The 13856-nt window shown below is 46.2% G+C and overlaps 1 protein-coding gene across 3 annotated transcripts in view; it reads right to left on the reverse strand.

Annotated features, from left to right (window-relative positions):
• Positions 1–380: 380 nt before the first annotated feature.
• Positions 381–13856, reverse strand: part of PIK3R3 (phosphoinositide-3-kinase regulatory subunit 3) — a 63563-nt gene continuing 50087 nt past the window's right edge. For all 3 annotated transcript variants that reach the window (XM_067001386.1, XM_067001385.1, XM_048058895.2), the window contains 7 exons: positions 13138–13318; positions 12241–12366; positions 11322–11464; positions 9976–10152; positions 9557–9631; positions 9006–9176; positions 381–7581 (listed from right to left, as the gene is read on the reverse strand). In XM_067001386.1, the coding sequence (XP_066857487.1) occupies positions 7380–7581; positions 9006–9176; positions 9557–9631; positions 9976–10152; positions 11322–11464; positions 12241–12366; positions 13138–13318 (1075 nt within the window). In that variant the 3' untranslated portion in view covers positions 381–7379. The remainder of the gene's footprint in view (positions 7582–9005; positions 9177–9556; positions 9632–9975; positions 10153–11321; positions 11465–12240; positions 12367–13137; positions 13319–13856) is intronic.

The raw sequence follows: 13856 nt of genomic DNA on the forward strand, positions 1-13856 counted from the left end.
GGGGTGGGGGAGTGGAGAAATGCTGACTCAGCACTCGGGAAGGCCGACTCAGCGGTTTGAGGAAACGCTGGCATGGCGTTTTTGGGATCCATCAGCTCAGTCTGTGAAAACGCTGACTCAACAGCGGGCAGAAAACACTGACTCCGCGCTTTGCAGCCCTCCCCGCGCCCAGCGGCGCAGCCCGGCCCCGCTCCCCGTGTCCCCTCCGAGGGTCTGCCCCCGTTTGCCCCCGCCAGCCCTCGGGGTCCCCGCTGTCCCTGGGGTCCGTGCCCCTGTCCCCAGCCCGGGCAGTCCCAGCTCTGTGCTTTCTGTTTGCCGGAGGCGAGGCCCGGCACCGCGGCCGGCAGGCACGAAGGCAGCGAACACCACGAGAGCCCGACCACGCTGCATTTCTGAATTTATTAGAAACAGCTGTCAGTACATCCTTCTAAAACATTACATGTCAATGTGCTTTATTGCAACTCTTTATTGCATGTTTGATCTAGAGCAAGTAGGCCCAGGATGCTTAGTGTCTGGGATTTAAAAGCCCAACCATCTATGAAAGGAAAGTACAGCAAAATCGAAACACATCTGGTGACAAGTACAGTGTTGCATTACTGATCTAGAAACTACAGTATGACTTGTCTGAAAACACTAACATACAATTGGTTTCCTTATGAAGCAGTTTGTTTCTTTTTTAAAAGTTAAACTACATGAATTCCTTTTTTTTTTCTTTTTTGTTTTTTTGACTACACCATAAACGACAGAAGAACAGGTTTTACACAAATAACAAACAAGAGTACCAAAGTTACATGCTGGAATTCATACGGAAAGAAAATAATTCAACAGCTTCTTGAGAAGCAGGTTCCTAACAGATGCAGTTTCCCTTAAAGAAAATAGAATTCAAGGTTAAAAAAAAAAAGAAGAAACATGAACGCAAAGGTTGTACAAAGAGCGCGCTGTTATGCCAGCCCTCGCTACAAGACCGCACGCCCACTCACGCTGTACAACGAACCGCACCTGTACGGGCAGCCCGTTCACAAGGGACACACACCAGCACCAGCACCACCAGCACCACCAGCACCAGAACCAGCAGCACCAGCACCCCGCGCACATTGGCTGGAGCCGGGACGATTCATGGGGAACCCGCAGGCGCTCACTGCATCGCGGAGGAACAAGAGGGTTTCCTGTCCTAAACCTTTGCTTTCAGCGGCTGTGAATGCTTTGTCCCAGAGCAAATCCCTGGCACGCCCAGGTGCAGAGCAGGTTAAAGCAGCGTGCTAACGCCCCCCCAGAAACCCCCAGGCCGGGGGTTCAGAAGCACAGATTGGAGATGAGCGCAACAAACTCCTCGTCGTTTGACTGCAACAAGCCCAACTTCGCCCAAACGCATGTCCGACCGTGCTAGCGGTGAGTTTTGGTTCCTTTCCGCGGGGCAGTGCCACTTGCAGCTGACGCCGATAACCGTGTGACTACAGCTTACCTCTACCTATATACACACAGCACAGAGACACGCGCACGCACGCACACACACACACACACAGATGATGCAGACCATTACAATCCTGTGGTGCAATAAACAGCCAGATATACAAAATTAACAGGTTTAGTCCAACGTCTCCTCGCTCGGCGCAGAAGTCGCTCAGGAAAACAAGGGGGGACCCAACCCCCCCCGGCCCACCGAGCCGAGTCCCCGCCGCAGCCGCGCTTGAGCCCGCGGCCAGCCCGAGCACTGCCCGGCTCCTCCTAAGCCACCAGAGCGATGCCGGGGCGAGGTCCCCCCGGGCAGCCTTGTCTCCGGACACAATCCTTTTTTCCAAGTGATCCCTAAGCCCCTGCTCCGACTGCTCTGAAACCAGGCGCGGGTACAGCACCGCTGGGTCCGGAGGCAAGCGGCCGCCAGCCTTGCGGAAGCGATACACGATGAAGGTTGGGGAGGGGGGCGAATTAAAGCTGTTTTGTCTAACACTGGTTGTTGTTTTTTTTTTTTCTATCAATAACAAGTACATTTCTTCTCTTTTTTTTTTTTTTTGCCTCTGATGCTCACGTTACATTTTTGTAAAGGCAAATTTTAGAACAAATGGCAATTCGAGTCTCAAAACACAGCGAGTCTCTGCCGATGGCAAGAAAAACTGCAAATTCCACGTTAATGGGATGGAGCCAGCCCCGAAGCGCAGCACCCGCAGCACTGCCGTCACCCAGGGCGTTAACCAGCACGGGGCTAACGCGCGCTATCTGCCCCGTGAACAAACAGGAAGGAATTGAAAAGATTTCAAAAGAGATTTTTTTTTTTTCCTTCTTTTTCCCTTCCCACTTGGTGGAAAGTATTTCTGCCCGCAGAACGCAAGATTCACAAAAATGTTGGCCAAACTTCCTCTCACCCCATCCAAACATGCTCCTCGCTCGGTGCTGAGCCGGCCGAGCTGAACAGGCCTGCGTTTATCTGGGCAGGCGGCGCGGGGCCCTGCTGCTGGCAGCACGAGGTGTGCCAAGGAAAACCAGGGGCTCGGCGAGGCGAGTTTCCTTCCAGGCCGGAGCGAGGCCGTACGGACTTCTATTAATTTCCTGCCTGCCTCTCCTGCACACGCAGGAGCACAACCAGCTCACCCAACGCCTCCCAGCCGCGCACCGTGTGCGGATCTGCTCTGGCATCGCCGCTTTCTTTTGGCAGAAGCCTCAGCCGCTGAGATTCGGGATGTCACCGCATCCTGAAGCTTCAGGGTGCCTCCCCTTCCCCTTTTTAGGGCTCACTCCCCGTGCTTGGAGTGCTGCATCGGGGCACCTGACCCGCTGCCCCCCTGCACCGCTCGCCCTTGGGAAGGCTTTGTCACTTTGCTGGTCCAAAAGCAGATGTTGCGAAGGAACAGGAGGGAACTACACATACCAAAAAGTCTGATTTGAAACAAAACAAACCGGCCGCATCGTAGTGCTTTGTAAAGCTGCACTTAAACCTGCCTCGTACCCCTCCCTGCCCGCAACCAGTACCTGTTTTGTGTCTGCATAGCGCAGCGAACGTACAAGACTCACTAACGTTTCAGAGCTTTATTCCCTGGTAGTGTAACAAAAACAAAAACAAACAAAAAAAAGAAACAGACATTCAAAACCAGAAGAGATTGTTCAAGTACCAAATTAGGGGCTTTTCCAAACTGAAGCTGTGACACTGCTGCAGCGATGCTGCTGCCTGGCACAGCTGCGGCCGCCCGAGGGGCACCCCCCTGTCACCAAGCCCTGCCACAGTCCCCATTACAGTTGCCTGGCGTTGCAAAGGGCCAAAGGCTGCTTTTCACCCAGCTACAATGAATTTGGGTAGGATTAAATAGGAGCTCTTTTTCTGGCCGTGGCTTTCTGCTGTGGGACTCTTGCTTACACGAGTGTCAGCGAGAAAAGGCTCAGGCCCAGCACATTAAATGGAAAACTTCTCGCTGCTCTGCCACACCGAGAGCTGGGGGTGGGAAGAGCATTTTGGTTTTGGCCTAAGACAGAGGGCTGCACCGGATCTGAACTCTGGACTGCAACTACCAGCGGTGCAAAGCAGCTGAGAATTATATATTAAAAAAAAAGAAGAAAAAAAAGAACTACGAGCCCCAGATCTGGAGCATCCGGGCAGCGGGCAGCCACCAGCTGCTGCTTCGCACAGCGCCGCGCAGCAGCCCGAGTGTCTGCCGAGACACCCCTCTGCTTCCAGGCTGCCTCCTTCCGTTCTAAGATCAAGCAGTAAAGAAACGAGTGGGAAAAGATTTGTGACTTACTAACTTCAGAAACATGGCACTCTTGGCTGACGTAACGGGGCCAATGGCAACTGTGGAAGTCGACCTGATTTCCCATCCATCCGAATACAAAATACTGACTCACCCCTGATCCCTGCAAATATACTTCAAAACAGATTAGAAGAAACTGTGCATATTAGAGTTTCAGCATTCCCCCCCCCCCCCCCCCCCCAAAACCCCTTTAACACTGTGCAAAAGTTACTTAATTAACTCTACATATATATTTAACACAACGAGGGGCGACCCGCAGCCTGACACGAAGCGGCTGCCACGCCAGCGGGGCTCTCCCCCCCTTTCCTCCCGACATTTCGACTCCTGAAACCAAAGCGTTCTTGCACCTTCCTGCTCTAACAGACCTCGAGTCCCTTTGTTTTGCCTCTGCGTTCACATTTCCTGTATTTGTTCTAGGCTTAGCAGCTGGGTTTTGCACTAGGGTGTAATCCCGCACCCCGCAGCGGGCCGCGAGGGGTTTTCTCCCCGTCCCGGTGCTGCTGGGGGCTGAGCACGCCGAAGCAGCAGGACCCAGCCCTCGCCCTGCGGATGACAGCAGCTGCCCGTGCCGGGCGGTTTTGTGCCCATTTCACATACCATACGAGTGCAAAGAGGACGCGAAAGGAGTCTGTGCAATGGCACGTGAGGGTCGAGGGCAGCAACGCCGGCGGCTGCGACCTCAGGTGCCTAAAGCAAATGCGGAAATGTGCAGAGGCAAAACAAACCCTCGGCAAGGCTGCGGAGGGCAAAGGAGCCGAGTGCGCGCAGCGTGGGCTCCACCTGCCCTGGTTCGGAGGCCTGGGCAGAGCAGCCTCTCAGAAATACTTCGGGATGGCTTTTGGCTCTGAGCACGTTGTTCACAGCGAATCCATCACCTGCCATAAAGGGAGAGATCTCGGGGAGAGGGGCCAGAGCCTGAACTCGCTCACACCACTGCGCGGCCGAGGCACCGCCAGACGCCAGCGGAATTACTCGCTGTTTACGTTGGCACGGCCGGGGCCGGAGCCTGCACCGAGACCTCACAGGATCAGTGGGATTCCTCTGCGGGGAAACCTCAGCCAGCCCCGCTTCCCTACCCCGCCGCTGTCAGGACCACGAGGGTGTGCCGGGATTTACGAGCTTGGAAGCAGACCTGTGCTTGTCTAAACCAAAGCCAAGCCCGATCGCTATCTAAAAACGTGGCAGATGTGAAGCGCTTCAGCCAGCGTCCCTCTCACAAGAGCAGGGATCAGAAATTTGTGTCCCACCAGCTTCAAATGTTAACAGGGTAAGAGGAGGTCCCAGAGGCACAGGAAACGGGTGCTCCTCGCGCACAGATTTTCCACAGGAATCAGGCACCTGGCTGTCACTTGTGCCTCTGAACTGCTTTCCCTCACCGGGCATTTGGGCCGAGCCCAGCGCCACGGGAACGCCAGGTGCCCACGGGTGCGAAAGCGATGGCTTCACAGCTACCAGATTAGAACCGCAAATTCTCCAAGAGGTAGGGCAAGGGTCTTTACAAAGAAAAATTTCCACGTCTACACACAACAGAGGAATCCATTCCAGATTTTCACTACAAGCAAAGGGTACCTCTGTTTTTGTTTTTTCCTTTTCTTGTGCAAGTGGGACAGAAGGGACACACGAGCAGATGCAGGTCACTCTGACACAGCAGCTTGCACGAGCTTTCTTCTCGCTTTCCAAGCTTTGGTTAAATCTTGTGGTGTTTCATTTCATGGAAAAGTGGCATCTACAGAGCTCCTCACCAGCAGACTGCACTCCGGCTGATCGGAAAGTGCCTGGGAAGCGTCGGGGTCATTAGTGCAAAATAAAACATCTCACGGGCACGCCAGGCACCTGGACTCCCCTCCTTGCAATGGCTATCAGTGCTCCAGGCTTGTCGTTTCCCTGCTTGCAAATTCATGACATTCAGCTAAATAATACTTCTAGTGTAAACATTAGACACCAACAAGCCTGGCATTCCTCCCCAGGCATTACAGAAAACCCACATTTAAACAGGAAATTAGCCACAGGGTCAGAAACAGGTCTAGAACATTCTCAGATCCGCGCGACTGTCTGCTTCCTGTCCTGTACAATGGGTGCATTTCAAGGGAACCGCTTCCAGTAATGGGAACAAAAGTAACTTTCAAGGTTGCGCACTGAACAATTAATTTGCCAGTTACGCTTTGATGCCAAGCGGCTCAGTTTGCCAAACTTAGCTCTTTTTCATTTCAGAAGCTTAAGGAATGGAAATAAGCTGCTCTGTATACTTTCCAGGGAGGGGATTTATCGGATGATTGTTACACTTGACAAAGCCCAGGACTACCTGCTCCAGTACCTGACAGCAGCCCTCGCCAAAGGATGGTACCAGACACCCAGTAATCGAGGAGCACAGCGCTCTTTCCTTCCCGTTTTGCACGATGTCCAAAACAACCACAAGGGAATTGAGATTACACCGGTGTAAAATCTTGCTTGGCGGCAGTGGTGTGGAAGTTCAGAGTCTAGCTTGCAAAGAACAAATCAGAGGAGATCTATAATTAGCTCACACACTTCTATACAGCCAGAAGCGGCTACTCCTCAGGAAATAATTTGGTACAGTAAGCCATCCAGAAGCATTAGATTGCACCTACCTCTTTTATATCAAAATCAAGCATTACGAGAGTCTGTCGTTGTTCAGCAAGAGAACAGCAACATGTGAGTGCAAGCTTCGTTCTAGTTTACATTCTGAAGCATCTTTAAAAACTGGAAACAGAATCCCAAGCTGAGGAACGGGAGGAAGGGGGGGGAGGAGGAAAAGAGGAGAGTGAGCAGTTACATCAGATCAGACAAATTTAGTGTTTTGAAGCCACACAATGTTTTAGCTTTTCCTTTTATTTGTTTCAAGTTTTGGTGTAGAAAGTATGTGCGGATGCTAACGCAACCTTCCCCGTAAGTGCTCGATCTAGCAACAAACAAAGTTTTGGTGTGTTCAATTTGGTTATAAACGTTTCCTTTAAGTGAAGACCTGTAGTGCCATTGAAACCAAAACTTTGTCACTGTTGGCAAAAAAATAAAGCGACTTTTCTTTACAAGCATTTTTCCATTTAAATAAAAACCTGAAGCTTTCCTGTAATTCCTTTGGTCTTCTCTCACCAAATTCCACGCTACCTCAAGACAAGCCCTCTTTTGGAAGTTCGGCTGAATCGCAGTGAAGCTGCTAAAATTAACAGAGAAGAATTGCTGTGGTAGAGTTTTCCCCCTAGTTTCTCGCGAGTTTAAGACTGAAAGACGTTACTGATGCCTCGAGCAGAGGCTTCGAATCGCCTCTGCTAGAACAAGAGAAAACAAAATCCAATTAGAAGTTCCACTGAAGGTGCCTGGCAAAAAATTATCTCCAGAAAACAATGTTTTGCTTCCAGTATTTTTTGTATGCATTTTCTTGAGTTTATTCCCCTCATAAGGAAACACAAGTATCAGTGTAAAAGCACAGCTGAGCTTTTAAGGTAGCACCAGGACACCTACACCCAAGTTGTCGTCTTGTTGCTGCTAGGCCTCTTTTTGATTCACATTCACAGAATCACTTCTTGTGCAAAACAAGCAGTCTAAGGAGAAAGAATGCCCTCCAAGTTCTAATAAAAATCGTAGAAAAGAATCCAAGATAGCCAACACTTTCCTCCTCCCCAAAATTTATCTGCAAAGAGAGGGGGGCATCTGTGCGTAGACAGGGTAGGCAAGCCTGACATTTAGGGAATCGTTGTGTTGGACGAGGGACGTCTGCTGGTAATGAAGAACCAAATCCTTAAGCGTGCTGTACAGGTTATATGGTTCTGCAAACCCGTAACCTCTTGGAGTGCTGTAGATCACACAGTGTTTCACTTCTCCATCAGCTCTGCAAGGAAAGAAAACGGGAGTTTGACATCAAAGAGCAAACCCAAAGTGACAGTCTATTAACAATTAACTAATGCAGCAACCCTGCCAGTCACTAAATTACATAATGGAGGACCCAGTAGATGCGAGCGGAGGAGATTAACAGTCTGCGAAGAAACAGTGCTTCAGGGCATGTGATTAAACACTCTTGCATAATATCCACACAAGGAGGCTCTTCTATCCCAGCAGTACAATTCCCTGCTGCATTGTTCTCCAAACGTTTCTTGGAAAAAAAGTCAAGAGCTTAACCGTGAAGATAAGCACCTGAAGTCAGCAACAGACTTTGTGCTCAGCTTCTTTGGAAACCTTTCCACTAAGCGCAAAAGCCAAAACCCACACGTCCTTAGGATCTACAGAGTATTTCGTGAAATACAGCACTAACCTTCAGTGTTCATTTTCTAATGTTGAGCGTGGCATGGGTTCAAGCTGGTTCATTATCTGAAGTCATAGCGACTGAGTCCCTAACTTGGCAAAGCATTTACTGGAACACAGTATTTCCAAAGCTGCTAGAATAACTTATCTGCCAAAAAGATCAAGTATTATGTAATCCCTGTACTGGAGCCTTTTACAATCCAAGTCACATGTAGGAACAGGTTACGTTATGCCATCCCTTTGCTATCTTGTAGTATGATACCGACCAGGTGAAAGTGCCTGATGAACCTGTCACTTCAGTGACTGTGACAAACAGGTACCCTGAACCCAGCAGGTACTACAGTCTTCAGTTACCTTGAGGTGACAAACCTTCACGTATTCCTTTCCCAGACTTGCTTTCAGATGCAATTAACCTCATGTGAAATAAATCAGTGAAAGCCATTTTGCACTCAAGAACAGGCTTGAAGGATTTTTAGATAATGGAAGCAGAGTATTTCTGACCTCCATTACAACAGCATAAAACAAAGCGAAACGCAAGAAATCAATGCAAGGCTGTGTGAATGTCAAAAACTACTGCTCACGAATTATGTCTCCTCTGAAGCATCGCTGTTATCTTAAACACAGAAAACACCTGGAGTTTGGCATGTCTATAAATGAGAACAGAAGACGTTACAGCTTACAGCCCCTTTTTAATTCTTCCCATGTGCTCCTTGGCAGGGAAGAACATGGGAGAATTTGGCCTTAATTTGTTTGTGACTGTAAAGCTTCAAGTGAGGATACTTCAGAATTTCATACTGGTAATTGTGGTGTCCAAAGAGACTGCTTGGACTACAGGTACTGCATTTTCACGGCAGATTTCTGCAGCCAAGTTTCTACTATGCTAGACATCCTGCAAACAAGCCACACATTTCAATGGTAGGGCTAGAGTAAGCCTTGCTTTTGTTCTCTGGAATAAAGAGCTGTGGTAGAGATTTGTGACTTGAACAGTTTTAACAAAAGGGAAAATAGACTTACACCACAGAACAAGCATAACATCCTTTCTTGCTACTCTCTCGAATTAAAAATGCTCCATCAGGTTTCCCGCAGAGCAAGTCTTCTGCTTGGATGCGGTTGAGATCCCCAACAAACCAAGTTTTCTCGTCATGATGTGGCAGGTTCTCATCTTCTTCATTCACAAAGTATGTGCTGAGAGAGGGAATAATTGTTAACTTAGCCAGTGCATAGTAAAGAGTTAATAAACTGAGTGATTTATTTTTGTGGAAATCATTCAAAGGAATATAAAGCCACCCAAGTTGGGAGTCCAGGCTCCTAACAATCGTTTGGTATCTGCTGACAGCCTTTCATACTACAGGCTTCAACTCAGTACCTCATTGTTCCAACTTAGTTGTGATCCTAAACACTTCAGCAGAGCTGCTGCCTCACATGACATACAGCTCCCCTACAGAATGCCCTCCTTTGTCTGCAGTCCTTTACTGAGAAATCGGTGCTTCGTATTACCAACCTCCACAAAAGATACCATTTATTAATGGAACACTGCTCAGTGAAATCATATGTATGACACTTACTCATCAATGTTTTCATTTTTGATCCCCAGCCAGTCGTTTATTCGCTTCTGTCTCACCCCTTTGTGATTGAGCCATCTGCCAGAAGAAGAGAGCACTAGTATGTTACTTCAGAGTACGCATGGGGGTTTTCATATTGAGCAAGCTAAAGTTCAGACAAAAAATCCCACAAAGAAACAGTCTGGAGCTTAGTTTGTTCACCAGTAGCAAGAGCCACAGAATGACCACAGATTCTCTAAGAGAACTTGTGCTTCCCTCCATACTCTTCTATGATGATCCCTTTACTGGCATAGTAAAGTACCTTAGCACTAACGGAACTTTGGATATGAAAAGAAAATTGAATTCCCACTACCCTGATGGAAACAGTAATTAGCCAGGTTCATCAGAGACACTATTCAGAGGTACAGGTCAGTCTTACTTACACAAGATACTGATCTCTGATTTTGCGGAGCTGGATTAGGTCAGGCTTGATACTGTTCATTTTCTTATCAGTCTCCCTGTTGTCCAGAGCTTGCTTCTTCAAATCCTGTTCCAGACGCATTTTACTGTCATGGATCTCACCCAGGCGTGATTTTAATTTTTCATAGTTCATCATTATCCTGCAAATAAGTGTAGTATTCGAGCGGTGAGGTCAACCCAGTCTAAAAGGGACTGAACCTTACCAGTAGCACTGCATGTAAGAGTATCACGAGCCATACTGTAGCAGCACCTCCTCCCTTTGACTGCCACATCTTAACACGAACATTACTGGAAGAATGCCAGAAAAGTGCGAGACCACTTGCCAGAAGGCCTGCCACCCTTTTGCAAAGTTTGAGCTTTCAGTTTACCTTAAACTATTTCCTTCTGGCAGAGATACAGGAACAAATTATCTCAAGAAGTGTAAGCTAGAACAGATTCCTTCTTCTCCACCCTCAGGTTTACTTTTTGGTATATCAGTTATGCAATCCCTCCACAGGTATTACTGCTAGCAAGTTTTCAAATGCAGACTCCAATTACTGCTTAAGAGCTACCAGGAAGTAAAGCTGCATGTCTCCTCATCCAAGATTAATTTGCAGGTTTCTACACTTCAGGAAAATAACATATTTCCCCTGTTAATTGATCCTTAGTCAGAATGAAGCACCACCGTGGCACAATACGATTGTTTCAGGTAAATGTTTCCAGCCTAAAAATCTCCCCACGGCCACCCATATTCATAAAGCACTGTGTCTACTTAGGCATTATACTTGGCATTTCTTCAAAAGTTCAGGTACAACCTTTTTTTGCTAGTAACTTCACAGAACAGCAAATTCAAACAAGGTCCTCACTGAATTTCTTGCAGGTGATTAATATCTACTATCAAGTAGTGGCAATTAAATATGGAGCTCCTTCAAAAGTGACTAAAACCAATTATGGACTATCAGATTTACCAGATATATGTTCATTTTAATGCTGCACAGTTTACAAGTAAAGATTTTTCTGAGTTTTATTCTGAGCATATCCAAATAGAACTGGGATAAGCAAATGAACTTATTATTTTCTAGTCCTGATCACAGTATCTCGATTAATGTGAAGTTAGAGACAGAATAATCCAGAAATCTCTCACATCTCCTCTCTGCAATTTCCAAGAGAAGAGGGCTTTACTGAAGGTTCAGAAACCTTGGGGAAATGTCTCAGTGACAATACTTAAGTTTACAAAGTGTTTTATAAGATGCAATGCAGATGAACTTCACAGGAGTGCCAGCGTGGACACTAAGTCTTCTTCGTAAGCAAACATGACTTGAGAGCCTACCGTTCAATTTCTTTGTCATTCCCCTCTCTGCGAAATCGCTCAATGTATTCTTTGCTGTATCGCTCTTGGGAGTGGCACTGTTCCTCAAATATCTTAATAGTTTCATTAAACGCCTCAATTGCGGTCCTCTTCATCTGAATTTCCTATGTGAGGAAAGAGTCCTTCATCATTTGTTCACGAAACAGACAACACAAGACTCTTATTATGTTCCCTAAACTGACTGGGAGGATGAACCAGTCAGCCCCGAGTCAAAACGTGATTAATCAGTTTTAAATTTAGACAAATGCCTGAGCAGCATCACAGAAGTACAGGGAAGACTTGCTCCTTGCATGTCTAGTGACCCCCCCTCCAGAAGATGCTCTCTGTTAGGCTGCAAACCCCTCAGAAATATTTTAGTCATATTTTCCATCTTAGCATGCAGGAAGACTGCCAGCAAACCTCCTGATGTATGAACTATCTTATGTTACAAGAATCAGTCCAAATACTGTATTCACACTTCCTTAATGCATAATATCTGGAATCTTATTTAAACTTGACTTCTCACAGAACCTGGACAAACCCTTCTAAAATTCTCTCTGCAGCATGGAGCAGCTGGAAATATTCAGCAGCCAAGGAAGAAGTCTGCAGTGTAAGGCTTGCAGGTGATGGCTTTCTCCATTGCTCTATCTTACATTAGGAAGCTCAGCTCCTATTTCTACCTCACCCCACACCACAGCTCTCTGGCTATCAGCAAAAAGAAACATTCGCTGTGCTTCTATCAACCTTCAAACCACCTTACAAATTTCCACAATTTATGAAGTTTCTTCCCTGTATTTTCGGGTCTTGGATTGACTTTGCTAGCCACAGCAAGTTAAAACCATTTTCTTTACTTTTTAGGTAACAAGAAACAGACTCTATAGATAGCTGAAGTGGAACTAACCTGTGATGTTCTGGTGTATTCTTCGTACAATTTGTCGTACTCTTTACTCTTTTCCTGATACTGAGCATGGTATTCTTGAAGCTTTTTACCTACTGCGTCTATGTTATCTTCCTTCACCAACTGATCCTGTACATACAAAAATCTATTAAGTCTTCAAACAAGCAGCTTTTCCTTAAGAATTTTCATTTGTCCACTTATGTGTATTTGCATTTTACAGCTATTGGAGCTTTTTTATCATCATGTTTCTATAGAACACACAAACATCACGTGTAAATCCCTTCCTCCACACACTAAGTTCCACAGTTTACAGACAGCGGGAACTGGAACTATGGGACACCAAGAACTATACCAAAATACTAGGCTAGCATTCCTCACTCTTGGAGAAAGTAGGAATTGAATTGCTTGGAATCCAAAGTTAAAGATCACTTTTTTTTTTTTTTTTAAACACAATTCTTTTTCCTTAAAGCAGGACAATATCTCAGCCTATGGAATACCATATATTCAAATATTTTTGAAAAATCTAGATGGCTATGCATAGAACAAGCAGCTGCATGTGCTCATATGTGCTTCAAGAGCAACACTGTCTAGAACAGTACCCTTTGGGTCTACAAGGGCTCAAGGGGAAAAATAAAAAACTTCTCAGAGACTCAAGTCAGCTGCCTGCTTGGGTTTCACTTCTCTACTGGACTGCTTGATAAAATGAAGCGGCAGCTTAAATGGAACACCCATTAATACGAGCAAAGTGAAGTCAAATATGAAAACTCACATTTTTCAAGTTTTCAAAAAAAGAACCTTGTATGAAAAAAAATCTTTACATAGAGAAAACAGAATAACATACTAGTTGCACTTTTTTTCTTGTCTGCACTAATAGTTACTTGTGTCCTGTAAAGACCTTACCTGTTGGTACCGGGACACTGGATACATCAACTTCACGTCAAGCTTCGGGTTATACTGAGCAAGAGACTCATTGCGGTAGTGGTTAATCAGTTCCACAACTGAATTAAACGTCAGTGGATCAGAAAAGCCGTATTTTCCATCCCGATGATAGATCTTTATCAGTTTATTGTTGCCACCCTTCCTGTAAAGCAGTACAGTCATTTAGAGGTTTTACTGCAAACCTCCCATCCCCTTCAACACTGGGGCTGCTAACAATGACACCAGTGAAGTTCCTGGGCAAGTCTTTGAAGCTGGACAGTTTAACATGTGCACCTTTATAATGGTTCTTTATATACTAGCAGATATTAGGCAGTTTAAGAGTCAATGCACACAGAATTATCATCAGCTATTATTTGAACGGGAGCAAAGCCCAAAGTAATTCTTTTTTTTTTTTGTGCTCACTCTGGAGTCAGCTTACAATATTTAAGACATACCTTAGCCAGACTTTTTGAAAAGGAAAGGATGGATGCCGAAGGTTGAGTGAAGGAGCCATATTGAAACCAAATCAAAATTTCCTGCAATTTGGGGTCACTAACAGTATACTTCTGAGTATACAGTCACACGGTGATTAACAAGTCTTTTGAGTTATGGATGCTAATACAGGATACATGAACCTAAACAAAATCCTCTGAAGATTACAACATGGTTGTAAATTTAGGACTTTACATTATCCAGACTTA

The sequence above is a fragment of the Anser cygnoides genome, chromosome 8 (assembly GCF_040182565.1).
Source record: "Anser cygnoides isolate HZ-2024a breed goose chromosome 8, Taihu_goose_T2T_genome, whole genome shotgun sequence".
Lineage (NCBI taxonomy): Eukaryota > Metazoa > Chordata > Aves > Anseriformes > Anatidae > Anser > Anser cygnoides.